The sequence below is a fragment of the Hypanus sabinus genome, chromosome 6 (assembly GCF_030144855.1).
Source record: "Hypanus sabinus isolate sHypSab1 chromosome 6, sHypSab1.hap1, whole genome shotgun sequence".
Classification (NCBI taxonomy): Eukaryota; Metazoa; Chordata; class Chondrichthyes; order Myliobatiformes; family Dasyatidae; genus Hypanus; species Hypanus sabinus.
In genome coordinates, this window is record NC_082711.1 from 131,292,174 (window position 1) to 131,315,897 (window position 23,724).

Genomic DNA, 23,724 nt, shown 5'->3' on the forward strand with positions numbered 1-23,724 from the left:
ACAATACTCCAAATTCGGCCTTACCAATGCCTTGTACAATTTTAATATTACATCTCAACTCCTATACTCAATGTTCTGATTTATAAAGGCCAGCATACCAAAAGCTTTCTTCACCACCCTATCCACATGAGATTCCACCTTCAGGGAACTATGCACCATTATTCCTAGATCACTCTGTTCTACTGCATTCCTCAATGCCCTACCATTTACCATGTAGCTGAACTTGTTTAAAAAGATAGGTCAAATGGTTTGGTCTTGTAAACTTTGACCAAGATCAAACTGAAGACGATAGAGTAGAACACACACTGACCTGATGCTGGTTGCTGGTGCTGTGATCTGTTGTGGAAAGTACCACTGCTGCAGATTCAGTACTGCCCACCTCACCTTCAGTCGACACATTGGACAGCAATGAAAGTACTGCAGAATTCTTTAGACCTGGGTCAAAATACAATGAATAAACATTAGATCTTCAGAGCATTTCCCTGTGTTAAAGCCAGCAGCACTGTGACCAACGACAGTGGAGGTGGCTGAATCACTCAAATTTGGTGGCTAATTTTATGTACACTATTCCAAAGAAATTATTGTCCTGCTCTCTTTTTTAAAGGATGATCTGCTTGTCCTGGGAGAAGTTGCTACAGTAAAGCTGTTACAGACCTTTACAGGGTCTGCCTCTTCAGTGAGTGAAGAACTGAATGTAAGACTTCACTAGCATGCCTTGCCTTCTTCCATCTTGCTGTCTGCTATGTTAGCGTCAAAGAAAAAAATGAACCCAAAAATTCTATAGAAACTCACAATTTTGACAGCCTCTGCAAAGAGACAAAGATTTTCAGACGTACTGTTTCACAGTGGCTTCAATCCAAGGCTGAACCATTGTGAAGGTAAAATGTAAAGGACTATCACCACTGGTTTGTGCTGCATTTTGTTTACACAATGATGTAAAACTTACAGCAGAAGCAGGCCATTCAGCCTAATACCACAATGCTAAATTTCCCCATGTATTTCCTCCCAACTTCACCTTCAAGGTACCATTTCTCAACTTCTCTTAGTGGCAACAAATTGCAAGCCCTCTGGAAAAGGTTCATTTTTAATTCTTGTTATGTTAACTTTTTTCTGTATGTCTAAGTTTTCCACCAAAATGAAACCTTTGCTCTAATCAAATAAATAAATCTTTCCACAAGCCATTTAGATTCATTGCATCGTAGGTAAACATCTCAAGTTGTACATCTATTTCTATCCACATTATTCAACTGCTATAGACAACTGCATTTGAAAGGCAGCATCTCATATAGAGTTGTACAGAATAGAAACAGGCTCTTTGTCCAAACTGATCCATGCAGACCAAAAGGCCAATCCAAACTAGTCCCATTTGACAGTGTTTGGCTCATGCCTCTCAAAAATACTGCCAATACATGTACCTGTCCAACGGCTTTCAAAAGCTCAAACAAGAGAAAATCTGCAGATTTTGGAAATCCAAGCAACACAAACACAATGTTGGAGGTACTCAGCAGGCCAGGCAGCATCTATGGAAAAAAGTACAGTCGACATTTTGGGCCTGTGGACTTGTCCTGTCCCTTTCCATAACCATTAGTAGAACTATGGTCAGTGGTACCAAAGTGCTCCCTCACTGTCACCTGCCCCACCCTAGTGCCCAAGAATAAATTAAGTTTTGACCTAGCAGGGCCATAGGGACCAGGAGAAAGCTTGTCCAGATTATATATTCAGATTCTGAAAATTTAAAAAAAACACTGAAACCTGAAAAAGGTGCAGACTTGAAATATTGTCAGTTTATCTTTCTACACATACTGAGTGCTTCCAGCACGTACTCTTCAGTTTCCTTGGTTGAATTCCCATCTCAGCACACGGTGCAAATGTCACAAAATTAAACAACCCATGATATGTTTCAGCTTGTTTCTTGGAGCATGATGGTTAGCTAATGAAACCTGAGACTGCTGGCAGAAGTGGGAACTGAAACATTTCCTGCCCATTGTGTGCATAAAGGTTTACCAAGTCACATCTTGCTTTACCCTTGATTATGTATATCTTTATCAAATCTCCCCTCAATCTTCTATGTTCCAGGGGAGAAACTTCTAACCTATTCAACTTTTCTCTATAATTTGGGTCCTTAAATCCTGGTAACATCCTTGCAAATTTTCTCCGTGCTCTTTCCATCTCACTAATATCTTTCCTGTAGGTAGGTGAGCACAACTGCATACAATACTCCAAGTTAAGCCTCACCAATGTCATGTACAACTTCAACATAACATCCCATCTCCTGTACTCAATACTTTGATTTGGGATGGCCAAAGTGCCAAAAGTTTGCTTTATGATCCGATCTACCTGTGACACCAACTTTAAGTTAAGGAATTATGGATCTGAGTCGGATCTGGGCAGAGTTAAGATGGCATTTCTTCCAGCTCATCTGTGGAAACAGCTTAAATTCCTCTATTCTTATGTCTCTTTTTTTTTCTCTTTTCAAGCTGGGAGCTGGGATTCTTTCGAGGTCCCTGATTTGCAACATCACTCAAACGTCTGCCAGAGCAACATCATGCCTTCTTTTAGCCCTCCTGATTTCCCTCTTACATGTTTTCTTGCATTTCTTATATTCTGCAAGTATCTCATTTGTTCCTTCCTGCCTATACCTGCTATGTTTCTGTTTTTTAACTAGGAAGGGCCTCTATCTTACAAAAACCAAGGTTCTCTAAACCTGCTAGCCTTGCCTTTTATTCTGACAGGAACATACAAACACTGTAATTTCAGAATTTCACTTCTGAAGGCCCCCCACTTACCATGCATCCCTTTGCCAGAAAGCAGCCTGTCCTAATCCACAGGATCCTTTCTGATGCTATCAAAATTGGCTTTTCTCCAATTTAGCATCTCAGTCCAAGGTTCAGACCTATTTTCTCCATAATTATCTTGAAACTAATGGAATTATAACCGCTAGATCCAAAATGTTCCCCTACAAACATATCTGCCAGCTGCCCGGTCTCATTTCCTAATAGGAGATCCAGTATCACACTCTATCTAGCTGGGATCTGAACACATTTGACAAACTCTTTCCCATTCAGCCCTTTTTACAGTATGGGAGTCCCAGTCAATATGTAAGAAGTTAAAATCACTTTCAATTATGAAAAATTTATTTTAAAAATCACCTTATTTTTCTTGCAATTGTCCTCTATCTCTGTACAAAGCAGCTCCTCTAAATCATGGTATTTTTGGTCTACAATAAAACAATCCCATTAAAATGGTCATCCCTTTGTTATTCCTCAGTTCCACCTCCAACTACAGGTTACCAAGGTAACAACTTCTGTGAGATCACTGAATGAGACTGACTACTTACAGCCAAACTCGAGAACATGCTACATCATAGCCCAGAGACTGCAGCAGAAATATAAACATTCTCACTGGTGGACAGGCATTTTAGCAATGTACACAGTTCATTGTCAGACAATGGTATTGAATACAAGCATCAGGGGTGGAAAAACAGTAACAGCTGCTTTCCTTCAAAAGAGTATCAAGCGACAGCCTGTGTACCTGGCAGTATCTTGGAGGGAAATGGACACTCAAATGCTTCGGGTTGAGCCTCGAAGGGTCTCAACCTCAAACATCAACTATCCACTTCCCTCCACAGAGGCTGCCTGTTCTGCTGAGCTCCTCCAGCCTCATTCGTTGCTCTGGATTCCAGGCCTTGTGTGCCTCATTTGAATATTTGCAGCAAATCTTGAACATATGAGTACAGTTTCAGAAAAATGAAAAAAGACATTTGTCATTTACTTTTTCCTCGATGGGCTTTCAGCAGATACTCAGTGATGAGTTCTGTACAACAAGCTTCCAGTGCTTCAGCCTGAGACTGCACAGTAGGGTCCAGGTCTTCTTCAGTAGGTTTCTGCTCTGTTACGATATCGGTTGTGTAGAGGGCCAGTGCGCTGAACAGCAGCCAGGTGTAGTTGTGGATGTACGGCTGAATGAGACGTTGGCGGTCGCTAATGCGGATTGTCACCATTGGGAACACGGTAATGCTGTGTGTTGGCAAATGGCTGCAGGGAAATAAAAGAACCTGAAGCCAAGGTATGAAACAATACACCTCCCACACCTTAGAACAACTGGCAAAAGGAAAAGAAAGCACTCCAAAAGGAACAGTGTGAATAAGTATTGAATGTGTTACTTTGGAACAACCTTCTTGCCTGCTTAGCTTATTGGATTTATTTCAATTTATGAGGAAATAATGGAAGACTGGCAGCAATAAAGGGTCTGTTACAGGAACTCTCAAGTAGCATCTAAGGGAGACAAAGGGACTGTCGATGTTTCAGCTCAAAACCTAGCATCAGCACTGAGACTAACACTGGGCAGGAAACATCCCTGCTCGGAGAATTCTCATTATTCAGGAAGTTTGGTTAGTCAGGTTTGGTTATACACTAAATGACTCACAAAAGAGGGCATCACAAATTCAAAACTAGGAAGCACCTTCAAAACAGTCAGAGGAATCAAGGACAGAACATCAACGTTACTGAAGTACAGCGAGCACTGTTCAAGAGCAGGTACATACATGGCCAGATGGAATGCTGTCTTCACTTATTTCTTTGCCTAGATTTCCCACCACAGGCAGAGGGAGCAAAATAATTTATCACATTTGCTAAAGTACAATGCAATGTCTTTTAAGTGGACTCGTCTGTTTCCAACAGAGTGCACAGATGCTTCAAGTGAATGCAACATCCAAGGAAATAAAAATAGCCATTCTATGAACGAGTTGCCCAGCAGCACTGCAGCCTCACAATTCCACCATCTAGTGCAGGAAAAAAGTTTGTGAACCCTTTGCGATTACCTGCTTTTCTGCACTAATTGCTCACAGCTACTCATGCATGGTCTGATTTTCACCTCAATCACAATAGTAGACAAACACAATCTGCCTAAATTAGTAATACACCAACAATTGTATTTTTCATAACTTTACTGAACACAGTCCAGAATGGAAAACATATGTGAACCCTTGTATTTAATACCTGGTAGAACCTCCTTTAGCAGCAATAACCTCCACCAAACGTTTCCTGCAGCTGCTGATCAGACTTGCACAATGGCGAGGAGGAATTTTAGACCATACACAACTGCTTCAGTTCAACAATATTTCTGGGATACCTTACATTAACAGCCCTCTTCAGGTCATGCCACAACACCTTGATTGGGTTAAGGTCCCTACTCTGTCTTGGCCATTCCAAAACACTAATTTTTCTTCTTTTTAAACCATTCTGTTGTTGATCTTGCATTTTGTATCATTGTCTTGTTGCATCATCTAACATCTATTAAGCTTCAAGTGACAGACCTCTACCCTGACATTCTCCTGTAAAATGCGTTGATACAGTTTTGAATTCATTGCTCCCTCAAAGACTGCAAACGGACCAGGCCCTGAGACAACAAAGTAGCCCCAAACCATGATGCTCCTTCTAACTTGCTTCATAGTTGGGATGAACATCTGGTGTTGGTGTGCAGTGCCCTTTTTCCTCCAAACTTAGTAAAGTACATTTCTCCCAAAAAGTTCAACTTTTGACTCATCTGTCCACAGAACGCTGCCCCAGAAGCACTGTGGAACATCCAAGTGGTCTTTTGCAATCTTGAGATGTGCAGTTCTGTTTACAGTGGTTTCCTCCCTGATGTTCTTCCACGAACACCATTCTTGTTCAGTGTTTTTGGATACATGAACAGAGACTTTAGTAAGTTCTAGAGATTTCTGCAGGTCCTCTGCTGTTACTCCTGGGTTCTTTTTCACCTCCTTCAGCATTCATCGATTGGAACACCTGACTCCAAATAGCTTTCTGAAAAGGCATTACCCCAGAGGTTCACATACTTTTTTGAACCTAGACTGTGATTGTTTAGATGTGTACTCAATATTGACGAGAAGTACAATTGTTTGTGTGTTATTAGTTTAGGCAGATTGTGTTTGTCTCTTATTGTGACTCAGATGAAGATCAGATGACACTTTGAGTAATTAACACAGAAAACCAGAGGGCTCACAAACTTTTTCTTGCAACTGTGTGGTTCTGACCTCTAGTGCTGTCAGTCTGGGAGTCCCCACATTGTGCCTGTGACCTCACTGCTTTCCCCTCAATACTCCAATATTCTTCCACAATGGCCTCTAAATTCCACGTAGTTAAGGTGGCAGGTGACAGGAGAATCAGGATGGAGGTTTGCAGGAGAAAAGACTGCTGCGAAACAGGCACTGCTTTGAGACCTGGCAAAGAAAATGCACTGCATGGCCTCTACATTGGTGAAACCCATCGGAAACTCGGGGACTGCTTCGTCGAGCACCACCACACCATCCACTGCAAGCGGGTAGCCATACATTTTAATTCCAATTGTGCCAAGATGAGGCCACCCTCATGGTGGAGAGCAACAGATTATATTTTGTTTGGGTAGCCTCTAACCTGATGGCATGAATATTGAGTTTTCCTTTTTGGTAAAAAAAAACTACCGCCTCCCCTTTCCCCACTCTGATCCTTTACCTGCCTATTACTTCCCCTGAGTTCTCCTTCCTTCCCTTTCGCCTACGGTCCACTCTCCTCGACCATCAGCCCTCGACTTTTCCCACCTACCTGGCTTCACCTATCACCTCCTTCCCCCCCACCATTTTAGACTGGCATCTTCCCCTTTCCTTCTCAGTCACGAAGAAATATCTCAGCTCGAAACATCAATAATCTACTCCTTTCCACAGATGCTGCTTGACCTGCTGAGTTCCTCCAGTATTTTGTGTGTTGCTTTGGATTTCCAGCATCTGCAGAATTTGTGTTTATGTCATTAAAAATATTATGAATTTTTACAGCTTGGGTAATCAACATCACACCCCCGAAGTCAAAAGTGATAACTCAGGTGTTGTGTAGCTTCATTCTCAGTTACCTGTCTGGGTACTTCTTCGCAGAGTAACATCCATAGCAGAGGTCAAAGTCATCACATACGTTGCAATTGATCCTACGGCCAATGATCAGTCCCTGGCAGTGATCACACGCATACTCCATGTTCACCATTTTATGATAATCTTCATGATGTTCAGGCATCACTCCACCTAAAAGGGAAAATCACCAGCAAACTATAAACTGTCATGCTACAGAATTGAGATTTCAGCCAGATTATTTTAGCAAATAAATACTGCACTTCAACAATTCCGAGGAAAACTACATGGCCGGTTTGTACAGAAGCAAATAAATTATGCTCATCCAACCCACTGGTGTCTGGTTTACTAATCCCTGATCAGACCAGTATTGAACAGGGATGTAATAGTGTTATTACTGACAGTACAGTTGTGTCAGGAATTTAAAGGAACTTCAACCACTTGCAGTTCGAAACAGGGAACCGGATTGAGGCCTCAGTGCTCTACACCCTCTTGGCACTGAAATGATCAACAGCTTTGTGGCATTGCTCAGTGTGAAGTAGACACTGAACCACTGTGGAGGGGCTACCTGCAAGGGCAGTGGTGAGGTATGGAGCTCTGAGTCAACCTAGACCTGCAGTAGAGCAGCCAATGCTGTGTACTAATTCCATTTGTCGTCAGTAGGATGTGATAGAAGCTGTCATTTGCCCCTCTCCTTGTTTGGCTGTGGAGCTCTCTCCAGGCCTAAAGAACTTTTGATGACAAAAAGCTGACACAAGCAGCTACACCTGACCCAGCTGGTTGAAGTGGACCCTGAGCCACTACATCACTTGTCAGAAGTAACACAATACTAGCCCCCATAAATAAACCCAGCAAATTACCTTACTAGTTCACACCACACGAATTCTCAGACTATTTCCCCAATTCCACTACTTGAAACTTGCTCCTCTGTGGAACCTTACTGAAATCCTTCTGAAACACCAAACACAGTCTGTGCATGTTTTCCCTTGTTTATTCCATGAGTAGCATTCTCAAAGAACTTCAGCAGACTAGTTAAATATGATCTCCCTTCCATTTTTCCATGCTGATTGTTCAATTCTGTAACTCTTTCCAAAATGATCAATTACTATATCCCTTAGTATAGATTCCAGCTTTTTTTCCTTCCACTGACGTTAGGGTAAAGATTGGCTTTCTTTTTTCAATAGTGGAGTCACATTTACTACCTCACAATCTGCAAGAACCATTCCAGGGCCTATAGATGACAATAAATGACATTATCTCTAAACCTCCTCTTTTCAAAAATCAGTTAGGTAGATTATCAAGTTTTTGGAATTTATTGGCATTCAGCCACACCAACTTGTACCAAGTCACTTTCGTCAAGACAAAATACTTGTGTAGCTTTTCTAGCAGTAACTTATTCCTGTTTATATATTCCTCATCTGTCTACACGAACCTTTATAGCCCTTTCTTGTTTAAATACCTTTAAGAGAGTCTCAAGATCAAATTTGTTATTCCCCAGTTTTGTCTCATCTTCCCTTTCTTTACCACTTTCTTGATCTTCCTTTGACAAGTATTAAAATCATCCCAATCCTTAGGCTGATGGCTATTTCAAGCAACTTAATAAGCCATCTTTTTAAAAAAATTAATCCCATCTTTAATTTCTCCTAGCAGACAAGGACATGCCCCTTGTCCTGTTGTGTTTTTGCAGCTTCCAGGCTTTTCCTTCCCAAATCACAAGAACATAAGAAATAGGAGCAGGAGTAGGCCATCCGGCCCATCAAGCCTGCCCCACCATTCAATAAGACCATGGCTGATCTGTCCATAAACTCAGCTCCATCTACCTGCCTTTTCCCCATAACCCTTAATTCCTTTACTATGTAAAAACCTATCTAACCGTTTCTTAAATATATTCAAGTGAGGAAGCCTCAACTGCTTCCCTGGGCAGAGAAATCCACGTATTCACCACTCTCTGGGAAAAAACAGTTTCTCCTCATCTCCATCCGAAATCTTCTCCCCTGAATCTTGAGGCAATGTCCCCTAGTTCTAGTCTCACCTACCAATGGAAACAACTTTCCTACTATCTTATCTATCCCTTTCAAAATTTTGTATGTTTCTATAAGATGCCTTCTCATTCTTCTGAACTTCAAAGAGCATAGTCCCAGGCATAACCTCTCTTCATAGGTTAACCACTTCATCCCTGGAATCAACTCGGTGAACCTCCTCTGCACTGCCTCCAAAGCCAGTATATCCTTCCTCAAGTATGGAGTTCAGAACTGCACACAGTACTCCAGGGTGCAGCCTCACCAGTACCCTGTATAGTTGCAGTATGACCTCCCTGCACTTGATGAAATTCCATTTTTAAATTATATTATATTCCACTAAAATAAAATCTGAAAAATAAGAAATCTTCCTACGCATTCATGCCTTAACACCATCCTGCTTTGGACTGTATCCTGGATAACAGACGATCTCCACAACAAATTGAGTTGGCATTGTTCAGATATATTTCAATTAGGACCCCATCATTGGCAGACACAAGACTTCTAGCTAGTCAATTGGGGCTGGCCCCAGAAATGACAAAGCACCATACAAATCTCTCTAGAATGACATGTATCCGCTGACTGGCCACACCACACTGCCCTTCCTGCTACTGAGCATAGAAATGATGAATGCTTGCATCTTCAGATTGGAAGAAAGATGACAGTATTTGGCAGTCTAGTGGCCAAGCACCATCTACAGGGTCAAGGTGGAAGGAATTGTTCACAATTTGGGTCAAAATACTGTATCAGGACTGTACAATGGTGTCTCCCATTGAGCAGTTATTTGCTCTAGTGACTCCCTAGATTTCATTTCCTTGACTTGAACCCTGACATTTTAAAAAGTGATGACAGTAAACTTCAGAAGGAAAACAATGTGAAATGGGCAGGCAGATGCAATCAAGTGTAATGAGATTCATTTTTGTATAAAGAAAGAGGGTAGATAATGACTATACAAGGTACAATGATGGCCAGGAAGAAAGAAACAGAGGTAAATGTGCACAAATTTTGAAAGAGATTAACTATGCCAAATTAATTTTTGAAAAACTAAAATTAGATTTTACTAATACAGTTTTAGAATTTAACAAAAATTATAACATAATTTCATGAAATACAGGTTGGACCTCATCTAGAAACTATGGCCAATAATTAACATTATACAGTACCCCAGAAAAGTGACATAACCTTAGAACAGAAACACACTATATCAGAGAGGGATCTGAAAATAATTAATCACAATGGCATTGAGTTTTTGGTGACACTGCCCAGGGTGAGGGTTCAAAGAGGTACAGTACAGATGTTGCTGTGGTATTTTTGTTGTCCAATCCCTTCGATAAGAAGGATCAGGTTCTATGGTACTGCTCTGCACTGCATCATGGCTTGAATATTTCCTTTCAAGGACTGTGGGCCAAAAGTACTCAATATGCAGCATGACATTCTGACCATAAACTCCTCATGCTGAAATATGAACTGAAACTGCTGGACATACTCAGCAGGTCAGACAGCATCCATAGAGAATGAAACAGAGATAACATTTCAGATCTACAACCTTTTTCAAAATTGGAAAAGTTTAGAAAACAAGCATGTTGTGACTTGGGGAAAAAGATGTGAAATGGATAGCATGAGATCTGTGTAACTAAGTCTACCCTTTGCACAGACGCTACCTGCCTCTGCCCTTGCCTCCAGCTTACAACCTTAAAGCATGCCTGCTAACTCACTTCTCCCAGCTGACTAACCAGAAATTTTATTTGTGATTCTCTCTTCACAGATGCTTTGGACCATCTGTGTACTCCCAGCATTTTCTTCTTTTATTCTAAGCTTAAAGCATCTGCAGGTATTGCTGTTTGGATACTGCCCTATGGTCCATTTCACAAGCTAAGACCATAAGCTAGACAAACAGAATTAGGCCATTTGGCTCATCATGTCTGCAAAAGCAACACTCAACATGGGCTCAAACCCACCACCTATCAAATGAGCTAGCTAGGCATCACACCTAACCTTTTAAATGCTGATATGTAACCATGGGGCACACCATATCTTTGTTTAAAAGAATGTTATGACTGGCAAATCCCTGAGCTTGTATCAAATAAGAAAATCTACATCATGGACAAGAGAAATCCTGGTGAGTAATATACTAAAGTAATCCAGGGGTACAAGGACAAGCATTTTGGATGAGCTAAAGTGCATGATATCATCTTCCAAAAGTTGCAGCATAGGCAAAAAAGACTCCCATTCTCATACTGACGTGTCTGTCCCTGGCCTCCCCTCCATGGTGGTTAGAATAAACTCGGGCTAGAAGAGTAACACCTCATACTGTTTGGGTACCCAGCCTGATGGCAAGAACACTGCTTTCTCTAACTTCCAGTAAACTCTTTTCTCTCTGTTTCCCCCATCCCTCTTTCTCCTCTTTTTCTTTTTTCCTCCATTCTGATGGCCCTCTTACTCCTCCCCTTCTCCTCTATGCCCTCTTGACCTGCATTGAATTGACTTTATTTCTTACATTCCTCATATACATGAGGAGCAAAAATCTTTACCTTACTTTTCCGCCTAAATGTGCAATCATTGTAATTTATAATAAATAGAACAGTCAAAGTAACATAGAAATATACTCAAATCAGCGCGAGTTAATCAGTCTGATGGTCTGGTGGAAGAAGCTGTCCCGGAGACTGTCGGTCCTGGCTTTTATGCTGCGGTACCGTTTCCTGGATGGTAGCAGCTGGAATAGATTGTGATTGGGGTGACTTGGGTCCCCAGTGATCCTTTGGGCCCTTTTTACACACCTATCTTTATAAATGTCCTGAATCCCATCACCTGCCTCTGTTCACCATTTCCTTCCCATTATTCCATGGTCCACTATCCTCTCCGATCAATTTTCTTCTTTTACCTCTTCCACCTACCAGCTCCCAGCTTCTCACATCACCTTCCTCTGTCACACACCTCCCTCAACCCGGAGTCACCTATTACCTGCCAGCTTGTACTCCATCCCTACCTCCTCCACCTTCTTGTTCCAGATTCTGCTCCCTTTCTTTTCAGTCCCGTTGAAGGGTGTCGGCCCAAAATGTCTACTGTTTATTCCCCTCCACAGATGCAAGCTCACTGATTTACTCCAGTTTTTACGTGTGTTGCTCAAGAAAATCAAGAGCATTTTCACACAACAGCTTTTACATGGCCTTTAATACTAGCTACTTAACTTCACATCAAAACCAAATTTTTACCGAGGAAGCAGGTTTTGCAGAGATCCATGTCTGGACACTGAAGACAGCGGTAGCGATGCCAAGGTGCTATTTTATGACATCCATCGCAGGAGATCTCCACATTCAACAGGTCACAATAGCGTGCAACAAACATGTGCATCTATCACAAAAAACAAGCAAATAGTCTGTCGCGAGTTCTAGGGTTCAACACGGCACATATATTTTTTCAGAAACAAAGACAAAAATGAATAACAGATGCATCATATCAAAAATAAACAGATCTTATGCACAAACTCTGAAGCAAAAACTTGAAATATAATTTGCAAAAAATAAAAACATATCCTAATCTGACTGGGAAAACCTTGCCACATTTCTTCCAACTTAAACAAAAAGCATACTTTATTTTCCAACATTTAGAGAAGTAAAATATTAGTAAGAGAAAATTAACACAAACCTTAGCTTTTATATTTGACAATTAAATGCAAAAGACTGTTCCATTCATAAACAAAAAAAAGCATTCACTTACTCGCCTCTTCTCTTCAGCTGTAGCATTAGTCATCCTATCGTACCAGACCCGCAGCTGTATTCCGTCCTGACATTCCTCCATCCATTCTCTGTTGCATTCATAATCTGCAATCTCATCCTCTTCACTCCACTGGCTAGATAAACATCTCCATCAGCAACAGTTAAATGAAACTTCATCACCACCGTCTCCACCTCCCTCGATCACAGAACAAACTCCCTTCCCGACACTCCTTCAGGAACCAAACCACATTTGCCCCTCGACAGCCTGAACCAACACTATTCCTCCTCTCCATCTCACCTAATCACAGAATAAACCCAATTCCCTCCCTCCATCCTGAATCAAACCCCATTCCCTCTCTCCATCCTGAATCAAACCCCATTCCCCCTCTCCATCCTGAATCAAACCCCATTCCCCCTCTCCATCCTGAATCAAACCCTATTCCCTCTCTCCATCACAAATCAAACCCCATTCTTCCTTGTCCATCCTGAATCAAACCCCATTCCCCCACTCCATCCTGAATCAAACCCCATTCCCCCTCCATCCTGAATCAAACCCCATTACCCCTCCATCCTGAATCAAACCCCATTCCCCCCTCCATCCTGAATCAAACCCCATTCCCCCCTCCATCCTGAATCAAACCACATTCCACCCTCTCCATCCTGAATCAAACCCCATTCCCCTCTCCATCCTGAATCAAACCCCATTCCGCCCTCCATCCTGAATCAAACCCCATTCCGCCCTCCGTCCTGAATCAAACCCCATTCCCCCCTCCATCCTGAATCAAACCCCATTCCGCTCTCCATCCTGAATCAAACCACATTCCACCCTCTCCATCCTGAATCAAACCCCATTCCCCTCTCCATCCTGAATCAAACCCCATTCCCCCCTCCATCCTGAATCAAACCCCATTCCCTCTCTCCATCATGAATCAAACCCCATTCCCTCTCTCCATCCTGAATCAAACCCCATTCCCCCCTCCATCCTGAATCAAACCCCATTCCCTCTCTCCATCCTGAATCAAACCCCATTCCCCCACTCCATCCTGAATCAAACCCCATTCCCCCCTCCATCCTGAATCAAACCCCATTCCCTCTCTCCATCCTGAATCAAACCCCATTCCCTCTCTCCATCCTGAATCAAACCCCATTCCCCCCTCCATCCTGAATCAAACCCCATTCCCTCTCTCCATCCTGAATCAAACCCCATTCCCCCACTCCATCCTGAATCAAACCCCATTCCCCCCTCCATCCTGAATCAAACCCCATTCCCTCTCTCCATCCTGAATCAAACCCCATTTCCCCCTCCATCCTGAATCAAACCCCATTCCCCTCTCCATCCTGAATCAAACCCCATTCCCCACTCCATCCTGAATCAAACCCCATTCCCCCCTCCATCCTGAATGAAACCCCATTCCCCTCTCCATCCTGAATGAAACCCCATTCCCCTCTCCATCCTGAATCAAACCCCATTCCCCCTCTCCATCCTGAATCAAACCCCATTCCCCTCTCCATCCTGAATCAAACCCCATTCCCCCTCTCCATCCTGAATCAAACCCCATTCCCCCTCTCCATCCTGAATCAAACCCCATTCCCCCCTCCATCCTGAATCAAACCCCATTCACCCTCTCCATCCTGAATCAAACCCCATTCCCCCCTCCATCCTGAATCAAACCCCATTCCCCCTCTCCATCCTGAATCAAACCCCGTTCCCCCTCTCCATCCTGAATCAAATCCCATTCCCCTCTCCATCCTGAATCAAACCCCATTCCGCACTCCATCCTGAATCAAACCCCATTCCCCCCTCCATCCTGAATCAAACCCCATTCCGCCCTCCATCCTGAATCAAACCCCATTCCGCCCTCCATCCTGAATCAAACCCCATTCCCCCTCCATCCTGAATCAAACCCCATTCCCCCTCTCCATCCTGAATCAAACCCCATCCCCCTCTACATCCTGAATCAAACCCCATTCCCCCACTCCATCCTGAATCAAACCCCATTCCCCCCTCCATCCCGAATCAAACCCCATTCCCACTCTCCATCCTGAATCAAACCCCATTCCCCTCCATCCTGAATCAAACCCCATTCCCCTCTCCATCCCGAATCAAACCCCATTCCCCCCTCCATCCTGAATCAAACCCCATTCCCTCTCTCCATCCTGAATCAAACCCCATTCCCCCTCCATCCTGAATCAAACACCATTCCCCCCTCTCCATCCTGAATCAAACCCCATTCCCTCTCTCCATCACAAATCAAACCCCATTCCCCCCTCCATCCTGATTGAAACCCCATTCCCCCCTCTCCATACTGAATCAAACCTCATTCCCCACTCCATCCTGAATCAAAACCCATTCCCCTCTCCATCCTGAATCAAACCCCATTCCCCCCTCCATCCTGAATCAAACCCCATTCCCCCCTCTCCATCCTGAATCAAACCCCATTCCTCTCACCATCCTGAATCAAACCCCATTCCCCTCTCCATCCTGAATCAAACCCCATTCCCCCCTCCATCCTGAATCAACCCCATTTCCCCTCCATCCTGAATCAAACCCCATTCCCCACTCCATCCTGAATCAAACCCCATTTCCCCCTCTATCCTGAATCAAACCCCATTTCCCTCTCCATCCTGAATCAAACCCCATTCCCCCCTGTCCATTCTGAATCAAACCCCATTCCCCCACTCCATCCTGAATCAAACCCCATTCCCCTCTCCATCCTGAATCAAACCCCATTCCCCCACTCCATCCTGAATCAAACCCCATTCCGCCCTCTCCATCCTGAATCAAACCCCATTCCCCCTCTCCATCCTGAATCAAACCCCAATCCCCCTCTCCATCCTGAATCAAACCCCATTCCCCCCTTCATCCTGAATCAAACCACATTCCCCTCTCCATCCTGAATCAAACCCCATTCCCTCTCTCCATCCTGAATCAAACCCCATTCCCCCCGCCATCCTGAATCAAACCCCATTCCCCTCTCCATCCTGAATCAAACCCCATTCCCTCTCTCCATCCTGAATCAAACCCCATTCCCCCACTCCATCCTGAATCAAACCCCATTCTCCCCTCCATCCTGAATCAAACCCCATTCCCTCTCTCCATCATGAATCAAACCCCATTCCCTCTCTCCATCCTGAATCAAACCCCAATCCCCCTCTCCATCCTGAATCAAACCCCATTCCCCCCTTCATCCTGAATCAAACCACATTCCCCTCTCCATCCTGAATCAAACCCCATTCCCTCTCTCCATCCTGAATCAAACCCCATTCCCCCCGCCATCCTGAATCAAACCCCATTCCCCTCTCCATCCTGAATCAAACCCCATTCCCTCTCTCCATCCTGAATCAAACCCCATTCCCCCACTCCATCCTGAATCAAACCCCATTCCCCCCTCCATCCTGAATCAAACCCCATTCCCTCTCTCCATCCTGAATCAAACCCCATTCCCTCTCTCCATCCTGAATCAAACCCCATTCCCCCACTCCATCCTGAATCAAACCCCATTCCCCCCTCCATCCTGAATCAAACCCCATTCCCTCTCTCCATCATGAATCAAACCCCATTCCCTCTCTCCATCCTGAATCAAACCCCATTCTCCCCTCCATCCTGAATCAAACCCCATTCCCTCTCTCCATCCTGAATCAAACCCCATTCCCCCACTCCATCCTGAATCAAACCCCATTCCCCCCTCCATCCTGAATCAAACCCCATTCCCTCTCTCCATCCTGAATCAAACCCCATTCCCTCTCTCCATCCTGAATCAAACCCCATTCCCCCCTCCATCCTGAATCAAACCCCATTCCCTCTCTCCATCCTGAATCAAACCCCATTCCCCCACTCCATCCTGAATCAAACCCCATTCCCCCCTCCATCCTGAATCAAACCACATTCCCTCTCTCCATCCTGAATCAAACCCCATTCCCCTCTCCATCCTGAATCAAACCCCATTCCCCACTCCATCCTGAATCAAACCCCATTCCCCCCTCCATCCTGAATGAAACCCCATTCCCCTCTCCATCCTGAATGAAACCCCATTCCCTTCTCCATCCTGAATCAAACCCCATTCCCCCTCTCCATCCTGAATCAAACCCCATTCCCCTCTCCATCCTGAATCAAACCCCATTCCCCCTCTCCATCCTGAATCAAACCCCATTCCCCCTCTCCATCCTGAATCAAACCCCATTCCCCCCTCCATCCTGAATCAAACCCCATTCACCCTCTCCATCCTGAATCAAACCCCATTCCCCCCTCCATCCTGAATCAAACCCCATTCCCCCTCTCCATCCTGAATCAAACCCCGTTCCCCCTCTCCATCCTGAATCAAACCCCATTCCCCTCTCCATCCTGAATCAAACCCCATTCCGCACTCCATCCTGAATCAAACCCCATTCCCCCCTCCATCCTGAATCAAACCCCATTCCGCCCTACATCCTGAATCAAACCCCATTCCGCCCTCCATCCTGAACCAAACCCCATTCCCCCTCCATCCTGAATCAAACCCCATTCCCTTTCTCCATCCTGAATCAAACCCCATCCCCCTCTCCATCCTGAATCAAACCCCATTCCCCCACTCCATCCTGAATCAAACCCCATTCCCCCCTCCATCCTGAATCAAACCCCATTCCCACTCTCCATCCTGAATCAAACCCCATTCCCCTCCATCCTGAATCAAACCCCATTCCCCTCTCCATCCCGAATCAAACCCCATTCCCCCCTCCATCCTGAATCAAACCCCATTCCCTCTCTCCATCCTGAATCAAACCCCATTCCCCCTCCATCCTGAATCAAACACCATTCCCCCCTCTCCATCCTGAATCAAACCCCATTCCCTCTCTCCATCACAAATCAAACCCCATTCCCCCCTCCATCCTGATTCAAACCCCATTCCCCCCTCTCCATACTGAATCAAACCTCATTCCCCACTCCATCCTGAATCAAAACCCATTCCCCTCTCCATCCTGAATCAAACCCCATTCCCCCCTCCATCCTGAATCAAACCCCATTCCCCCCTCTCCATCCTGAATCAAACCCCATTCCTCTCAACATCCTGAATCAAACCCCATTCCCCTCTCCACCCTGAATCAAACCCCATTCCCCCCTCCATCCTGAATCAAACCCCATTTCCCCTCCATCCTGAATCAAACCCCATTCCCCCCTCCATCCTGAATCAAACCCCATTTGCCCCTCTATCCTGAATCAAACCCCATTTCCCTCTCCATCCTGAATCAAACCCCATTCCCCCCTGTCCATCCTGAATCAAACCCCATTCCCCTCTCCATCCTGAATCAAACCCCATTCCCCCCTCCATCCTGAATCAAACCCCATTCCCCCACTCCATCCTGAATCAAACCCCATTCCCCCCTCCATCCTGAATCAAACCCCATTCCCCCTCTCCATCCTGAATCAAACCCCATTACCCCACTCCATCCTGAATCAAACCCCATTCCCCTCTCCATCCTGAATCAAACCCCATTCCCCCCTCTCCATCCTGAATCAAACCCCATTCCGCCCTCTCCATCCTGAATCAAACCCCATTCCCCCTCTCCATCCTGAATCAAAACCCAATCCCCCTCTCCATCCTGAATCAAACCCCATTCCCCCCTTCATCCTGAATCAAACCACATTCCCCTCTCCATCCTGAATCAAACCCCATTCCCTCTCTTCATCCTGAATCAAACCCCATTCCCCCCGCCATCCTGAATCAAACCCCATTCCCCTCTCCATCCTGAATCAAACCCCATTCCCTCTCTCCATCCTGAATCAAACCCCATTCCCCCACTCCATCCTGAATCAAACCCCATTCCCCCCTCCATCCTGAATCAAACCCCATTCCCTCTCTCCATCATGAATCAAACCCCATTCCCTCTCTCCATCCTGAATCAAACCCCATTCCCCCCTCCATCCTGAATCAAACCCCATTCCCTCTCTCCATCCTGAATCAAACCCCATTCCCTCTCTCCATCCTGAATCAAACCCCATTCCCCCACTCCATCCTGAATCAAACCCCATTCCCCCCTCCATCCTGAATCAAACCCCATTCCCTCTCTCCATCATGAATCAAACCCCATTCCCTCTCTCCATCCTGAATCAAACCCCATTCCCCCCTCCATCCTGAATCAAACCCCATTCCCTCTCTCCATCCTGAATCAAACCCCATTCCCCCACTCCATCCTGAATCAAACCCCATTCCCCCCTCCATCCTGAATCAAACCCCATTCCCTCTCTCCATCCTGAATCAAACCCCATTCCCTCTCTCCATCCTGAATCAAACCCCATTCCCCCCTCCATCCTGAATCAAACCCCATTCCCTCTCTCCATCCTGAATCAAACCCCATTCCCCCACTCCATCCTGAATCAAACCCCATTCCCCCCTCCATCCTGAATCAAACCCGATTCCCTCTCTCCATCCTGAATCAAACCCCATTCCCCTCTCCATCCTGAATCAAACCCCATTCCCCACTCCATCCTGAATCAAACCCCATTCCCCCCTCCATCCTGAATGAAACCCCATTCCCCTCTCCATCCTGAATGAAACCCCATTCCCCTCTCCATCCTGAATCAAACCCCATTCCCCCTCTCCATCCTGAATCAAACCCCATTCCCCTCTCCATCCTGAATCAAACCCCATTCCCCCTCTCCATCCTGAATCAAACCCCATTCCCCCTCTCCATCCTGAATCAAACCCCATTCCCCCCTCCATCCTGAATCAAACCCCATTCACCCTCTCCATCCTGAATCAAACCCCATTCCCCCCTCCATCCTGAATCAAACCCCATTCCCCCTCTCCATCCTGAATCAAACCCCGTTCCCCCACTCCATCCTGAATCAAACCCCATTCCCCTCTCCATCCTGAATCAAACCCCATTCCGCACTCCATCCTGAATCAAACCCCATTCCCCCCTCCATCCTGAATCAAACCCCATTCCGCCCTCCATCCTGAATCAAACCCCATTCCGCCCTCCATCCTGAATCAAACCCCATTCCCCCTCCATCCTGAATCAAACCCCATTCCCTCTCTCCATCCTGAATCAAACCCCATCCCCCTCTCCATCCTGAATCAAACCCCATTCCCCCAATCCATCCTGAATCAAACCCCATTCCCCCCTCCATCCTGAATCAAACCCCATTCCCACTCTCCATCCTGAATCAAACCCCATTCCCCTCCATCCTGAATCAAACCCCATTCCCCTCTCCATCCCGAATCAAACCCCACTCCCCCCTCCATCCTGAATCAAACCCCATTCCCTCTCTCCATCCTGAATCAAACCCCATTCCCCCTCCATCCTGAATCAAACACCATTCCCCCCTCTCCATCCTGAATCAAACCCCATTCCCTCTCTCCATCACAAATCAAACCCCATTCCCCCCTCCATCCTGATTCAAACCCCATTCCCCCCTCTCCATACTGAATCAAACCTCATTCCCCACTCCATCCTGAATCAAAACCCATTCCCCTCTCCATCCTGAATCAAACCCCATTCCCCCCTCCATCCTGAATCAAACCCCATTCCCCCCTCTCCATCCTGAATCAAACCCCATTCCTCTCACCATCCTGAATCAAACCCCATTCCCCCTCTCCATCCTGAATCAAACCCCATTCCCCCCTCCATCCTGAATCAAACCCCATTCACCCTCTCCATCCTGAATCAAACCCCATTCCCCCCTCCATCCTGAATCAAACCCCATTCCCCCTCTCCATCCTGAATCAAACCCCGTTCCCCCACTCCATCCTGAATCAAACCCCATTCCCCTCTCCATCCTGAATCAAACCCCATTCCGCACTCCATCCTGAATCAAACCCCATTCCCCCCTCCATCCTGAATCAAACCCCATTCCCCTCTCCATCCTGAATCAAACCCCATTCCCCCCTCCATCCTGAATCAAACCCCATTCCCCCACTCCATCCTGAATCAAACCCCATTCCCCCCTCCATCCTGAATCAAACCCCATTCCCCCTCTCCATCCTGAATCAAACCCCATTACCCCACTCCATCCTGAATCAAACCCCATTCCCCTCTCCATCCTGAATCAAACCCCATTCCCCCCTCTCCATCCTGAATCAAAACCCATTCCGCCCTCTCCATCCTGAATCAAACCCCATTCCCCCTCTCCATCCTGAATCAAACCCCAATCCCCCTCTCCATCCTGAATCAAACCCCATTCCCCCCTTCATCCTGAATCAAACCACATTCCCCTCTCCATCCTGAATCAAACCCCATTCCCTCTCTTCATCCTGAATCAAACCCCATTCCCCCCGCCATCCTGAATCAAACCCCATTCCCCTCTCCATCCTGAATCAAACCCCATTCCCTCTCTCCATCCTGAATCAAACCCCATTCCCCCACTCCATCCTGAATCAAACCCCATTACCCCCTCCATCCTGAATCAAACCCCATTCCCTCTCTCCATCATGAATCAAACCCCATTCCCTCTCTCCATCCTGAATCAAACCCCATTCCCCCCTCCATCCTGAATCAAACCCCATTCCCTCTCTCCATCCTGAATCAAACCCCATTCCCTCTCTCCATCCTGAATCAAACCCCATTCCCCCACTCCATCCTGAATCAAACCCCATTCCCCCCTCCATCCTGAATCAAACCCCATTCCCTCTCTCCATCATGAATCAAACCCCATTCCCTCTCTCCATCCTGAATCAAACCCCATTCCCCCCTCCATCCTGAATCAAACCCCATTCCCTCTCTCCATCCTGAATCAAACCCCATTCCCCCACTCCATCCTGAATCAAACCCCATTCCCCCCTCCATCCTGAATCAAACCCCATTCCCTCTCTCCATCCTGAATCAAACCCCATTCCCTCTCTCCATCCTGAATCAAACCCCATTCCCCCCTCCATCCTGAATCAAACCCCATTCCCTCTCTCCATCCTGAATCAAACCCCATTCCCCCACTCCATCCTGAATCAAACCCCATTCCCCCCTCCATCCTGAATCAAACCCCATTCCCTCTCTCCATCCTGAATCAAACCCCATTCCCCCCTCCATCCTGAATGAAACCCCATTCCCCTCTCCATCCTGAATGAAACCCCATTCCCCTCTCCATCCTAAATCAAACCCCATTCCCCCTCTCCATCCTGAATCAAACCCCATTCCCCTCTCCATCCTGAATCAAACCCCATTCCCCCTCTCCATCCTGAATCAAACCCCATTCCCCCTCTCCATCCTGAATCAAACCCCATTCCCCCCTCCATCCTGAATCAAACCCCATTCACCCTCTCCATCCTGAATCAAACCCCATTCCCCCCTCCATCCTGAATCAAACCCCATTCCCCCTCTCCATCCTGAATCAAACCCCGTTCCCCCACTCCATCCTGAATCAAACCCCATTCCCCTCTCCATCCTGAATCAAACCCCATTCCGCACTCCATCCTGAATCAAACCCCATTCCCCCCTCCATCCTGAATCAAACCCCATTCCGCCCTCCATCCTGAATCAAACCCCATTCCGCCCTCCATCCTGAATCAAACCCCATTCCCCCTCCATCCTGAATCAAACCCCATTCCCTCTCTCCATCCTGAATCAAACCCCATCCCCCTCTCCATCCTGAATCAAACCCCATTCCCCCAATCCATCCTGAATCAAACCCCATTCCCCCCTCCATCCTGAATCAAACCCCATTCCCACTCTCCATCCTGAATCAAACCCCATTCCCCTCCATCCTGAATCAAACCCCATTCCCCTCTCCATCCCGAATCAAACCCCACTCCCCCCTCCATCCTGAATCAAACCCCATTCCCTCTCTCCATCCTGAATCAAACCCCATTCCCCCTCCATCCTGAATCAAACACCATTCCCCCCTCTCCATCCTGAATCAAACCCCATTCCCTCTCTCCATCACAAATCAAACCCCATTCCCCCCTCCATCCTGATTCAAACCCCATTCCCCCCTCTCCATACTGAATCAAACCTCATTCCCCACTCCATCCTGAATCAAAACCCATTCCCCTCTCCATCCTGAATCAAACCCCATTCCCCCCTCCATCCTGAATCAAACCCCATTCCCCCCTCTCCATCCTGAATCAAACCCCATTCCTCTCACCATCCTGAATCAAACCCCATTCCCCCTCTCCATCCTGAATCAAACCCCATTCCCCCCTCCATCCTGAATCAAACCCCATTCACCCTCTCCATCCTGAATCAAACCCCATTCCCCCCTCCATCCTGAATCAAACCCCATTCCCCCTCTCCATCCTGAATCAAACCCCGTTCCCCCACTCCATCCTGAATCAAACCCCATTCCCCTCTCCATCCTGAATCAAACCCCATTCCGCACTCCATCCTGAATCAAACCCCATTCCCCCCTCCATCCTGAATCAAACCCCATTCCGCCCTCCATCCTGAATCAAACCCCATTCCGCCCTCCATCCTGAATCAAACCCCATTCCCCCTCCATCCTGAATCAAACCCCATTCCCTCTCTCCATCCTGAATCAAACCCCATCCCCCTCTCCATCCTGAATCAAACCCCATTCCCCCACTCCATCCTGAATCAAACCCCATTCCCCCCTCCATCCTGAATCAAACCCCATTCCCACTCTCCATCCTGAATCAAACCCCATTCCCCTCCATCCTGAATCAAACCCCATTCCCCTCTCCATCCCGAATCAAACCCCACTCCCCCCTCCATCCTGAATCAAACCCCATTCCCTCTCTCCATCCTGAATCAAACCCCATTCCCCCTCCATCCTGAATCAAACACCATTCCCTCCTCTCCATCCTGAATCAAACCCCATTCCCTCTCTCCATCACAAATCAAACCCCATTCCCCCCTCCATCCTGATTCAAACCCCATTCCCCCCTCTCCATACTGAATCAAACCTCATTCCCCACTCCATCCTGAATCAAAACCCATTCCCCTCTCCATCCTGAATCAAACCCCATTCCCCCCTCCATCCTGAATCAAACCCCATTCCCCCCTCTCCATCCTGAATCAAACCCCATTCCTCTCACCATCCTGAATCAAACCCCATTCCCCTCTCCATCCTGAATCAAACCCCATTCCCCCCTCCATCCTGAATCAAACCCCATTTCCCCTCCATCCTGAATCAAACCCCATTCCCCCCTCCATCCTGAATCAAACCCCATTTCCCCCTCTATCCTGA

The 23,724-nt window shown here is 46.4% G+C and overlaps 1 protein-coding gene across 5 annotated transcripts in view; it reads right to left on the reverse strand.

The window, feature by feature from the left end:
• The window catches only part of zzef1 (zinc finger, ZZ-type with EF hand domain 1), a 303,511-nt gene that overhangs the window by 118,770 nt on the left and 161,017 nt on the right, over window positions 1–23,724 (reverse strand). For 3 of the 5 annotated variants that reach the window (XM_059972942.1, XM_059972943.1, XM_059972940.1), the window contains exons 33-37: window positions 12,610–12,754; window positions 12,105–12,243; window positions 6,883–7,048; window positions 3,772–4,034; window positions 311–435 (exon numbers count right to left, since the gene is read on the reverse strand). In XM_059972942.1, the coding sequence (XP_059828925.1) occupies window positions 311–435; window positions 3,772–4,034; window positions 6,883–7,048; window positions 12,105–12,243; window positions 12,610–12,754 (838 nt within the window). The remainder of the gene's footprint in view (window positions 1–310; window positions 436–3,771; window positions 4,035–6,882; window positions 7,049–12,104; window positions 12,244–12,609; window positions 12,755–23,724) is intronic. The other 2 variants (XM_059972944.1, XM_059972941.1) reach the window with 1 other exon arrangement.